Here is a 2,924-nt window from a genome sequence, read left to right as displayed (position 1 = left end):
TCCCAATTATATGTATGTATACATTTAGGTATTAGTCAACTCTATTTTTCATATGTTAATTTTGTAATATTATATACCAACTATCAAATATTAACACATCATTTAATCACCATATTACTTGTAATACAAATTATGTGTCCCAATTATACGTAGCTTCACTCGTAAAATAATAACATACAGCACCATTTTAGGGGCCTGAAAACAAAGTGAATAAAAAACAAATTAAAGCGTGCCTGCTGGTTTGTGTTTCTTGAAAAGGAAAATGATACTTGACTATAATAAATGAATAAATAAAAGCTAATGACGGAAATAACCTCAAATCTAGTGAAAGTTATTAGACGACATTAGTTTAGCTTCTTGGTCTTTTTAGTTTTTACTGCTTAGAAAATTGAAGTAATAATTTTACTTGATTTTCCCACCATATTATACCTGTACAAAGAACATTTCAGTCTTTTCATTTTTCGGTCAATTTTATCACAATATTTTTTTTGTTGAAAATAACATTACTCTTCAAATATGGAAATCTATTTTAATCTGTGAAGGATTCAAAGAATTAATTTGATCGGTGGATTCTCTCTCGTTAATATATATTAATCATTTTTAAAGCTGAAGACAAGAGGAGAATTAATTGCAATAACACTATTGATAATAATACGTGCCGAATCTCAAAGAGAGACCTTTATTGAAATAAAAGGAAAAGATAACAAGAAGCAAGCTAGAGGGGAGAACATAAAGCCATAACCCCTTAAAGAAAGACTTGCCGAAAATAAAACACAAACCAAACCAAAACACCGACAAAAACAGACTTATTATAATTTAGTAGAAGCATCAAACATGCACGGACAGCATGGTAATGCATGCATGCATCCTGTTTCTATATGGTAGCCAGTACTGGTTTTGGAGTATCGAGGGGATGGAGTGGCAGTACCCCAATGAAATTTGATTGAAGGCTAGCCAAGAAGAGATTGTCATTATACTCCACAGCTGAAGTGACAAATGATAAATAGGTTGCATTCGGATCGTTAAAATCCCTGATTATTTTGCCATCAATTCCTTCGACTTTGACTACTCTTGCACCCGCATCACTGCCCATAGGGAGGAGTAGGCTGATTAATCCTGGATATGCTTCCAATAGTTCCCATTTCTCCCTGCAGTTTTGGATAGCCTTCACCCCAGTCTGATTCATCTGCAGCATGCACCATAATTATTTAGATAATTAATTGCATTAATTCATGAAGAGGTTTATTTATTTTGTCCAACTAGCTCCTCCGAGCTCGAGTGGCCATTGCCCAACAGTAAAGTTGTTTGAAAACCACTCAGGCTCATGTGCTCAATAAGAGCTTTGGAAAAAATATGTAACATGTATACCTTGATTAAAGCAATCCAAAAAGAGCCATCGGGGGCAAGATTGATGTTATCAGGTCCACCTGGAAGGTTTTCAGCAAAAGTATCTAATGTTCCATTGCGATCGCCCTTCAGCCAATATCTTCTGCATCGGAATCTAAACCCAGCCACATCGAAAGAGAATCAATTAATTAGTTAAATTGTGGATGCATGCATGCTATATATTGCTATTATTAATTCAATTGCAACTTACTTCCATGATTCACAAACGACCACAAAGTCTTCATCTTTTGAGAGTGCAATGCCATTAGCAAAGTAAAATCCCTCTTGCAAAACTGTTGTTTGGTTCGATTTAGGATCATATTTGAGCAACTGGCCGTAAGGATTTCCCTCAGCCATGTCTTTGTAGAAATCTGCGGGGGTATATTTGGTGCTTGAGACAGTAAAATACAACGTGCCATCTGATGCATCGATCACATCATTTGCAAATCTGACCGATCAAATCAGATTAAATTAATGTTAAGTAAGTAAATATAACAGATAACATATGGTTCCCGCCGTAGCATGCATGCATGCTTTGATCGAACAAAATGATCAGCATTACCTTACATCTGGATCAAGAACCTTTACGCCTTCTTCGGTAACCTTAAACAAACCCTGATCGATGATATTGGCAAAAAAAAAAGAAAAAGAAAAACATATTAAAGATGATCTTTCATTTCTCGGAATACACGCACACGCACACAATAATTAAAGCTTGAGAGTTAGTATGTTGCCTCACTTTTTTACTGTCGCATATAATGACGTCACCTTCCTTTGTTGCTGTGAGTCCAAGAAGAGATTGACTGTCTATGTGCTTCCAATTAACCAAGGTTTCATTATGGAGGATGAAATACTTGACCCAACCATCATTAGTAGCTGTATACAGCGCACCCTTTCTAACCACAACAGAAACATCCTCTGGGTGGCTCACACATCCTTCTCCAAGTTTAATCAAATCCTACATACAGGATCAAAATGAATCAATAACATTTCACACATATATATGACATTAATACATATAAGATAATTGATATTTACATATTTATACCTTCATAGAGGAGCTTTCCTTGGAGGTGGAAAGAAGAGAAGCTGAAGATGATACTGGAGGCGAGAAGAAGAATTGTAGAGTAAAAGCAAGTAAACAAGCTAGCAGGAAACTCTTCGGAGCCATGAGCTTGAAATCACTACTTCTATTAGGTATGCTAGTTATCTAGCTAGGTTGTGTTGCGTTACTTTATATAGAAAATTGGGTTGAGGGAAATGAAGAACAATACCCTCATGATTTGTTAAAATGGAAATTACAGTATCTCCTATCATTATTTCAAGAATACTCATCTAAATATCTAGGAATTTAGTCGAGTGATTTTCAAATAGTTTTATTTATCTGGTCACCTAAATTTTAAGTTTGAGAAAAATAAAAAATTAAAAAATTAATTTAAATTTATCCATCCCTCCACCTTTAAAAAAAATACTCAACCAAAAAAGATTCACGCATGCAGTTTAGATTCACACATACTTTGCGATAAAATAACAATGCA

General features: G+C 34.8%; 1 protein-coding gene across 1 annotated transcript; it reads right to left on the bottom strand.

Moving 5' to 3' along the window:
• Positions 1-857: 857 nt before the first annotated feature.
• LOC18050416 (protein STRICTOSIDINE SYNTHASE-LIKE 4) lies at positions 858-2,575 on the bottom strand. Its single transcript, XM_006445687.2, has 6 exons — positions 2,435-2,575; positions 2,126-2,344; positions 1,949-2,001; positions 1,598-1,834; positions 1,369-1,501; positions 858-1,186 (listed from the first exon to the last, which is right to left on the bottom strand). The coding sequence occupies exons 1-6, from the start codon at positions 2,555-2,557 to the stop codon at positions 875-877; spliced, it is 1,077 nt and encodes a 358-aa protein (XP_006445750.1). The 5' UTR covers positions 2,558-2,575; the 3' UTR covers positions 858-874.
• Positions 2,576-2,924: the final 349 nt, after the last annotated feature.

Source organism: Citrus clementina, unplaced genomic scaffold (genome assembly GCF_000493195.1).
Source record: "Citrus clementina cultivar Clemenules unplaced genomic scaffold, Citrus_clementina_v1.0 scaffold_2, whole genome shotgun sequence".
NCBI lineage: Eukaryota > Viridiplantae > Streptophyta > Magnoliopsida > Sapindales > Rutaceae > Citrus > Citrus x clementina.
Note: the sequence above shows the minus strand (reverse complement) of the source record. Positions and strands in the feature narration are given on the sequence as shown.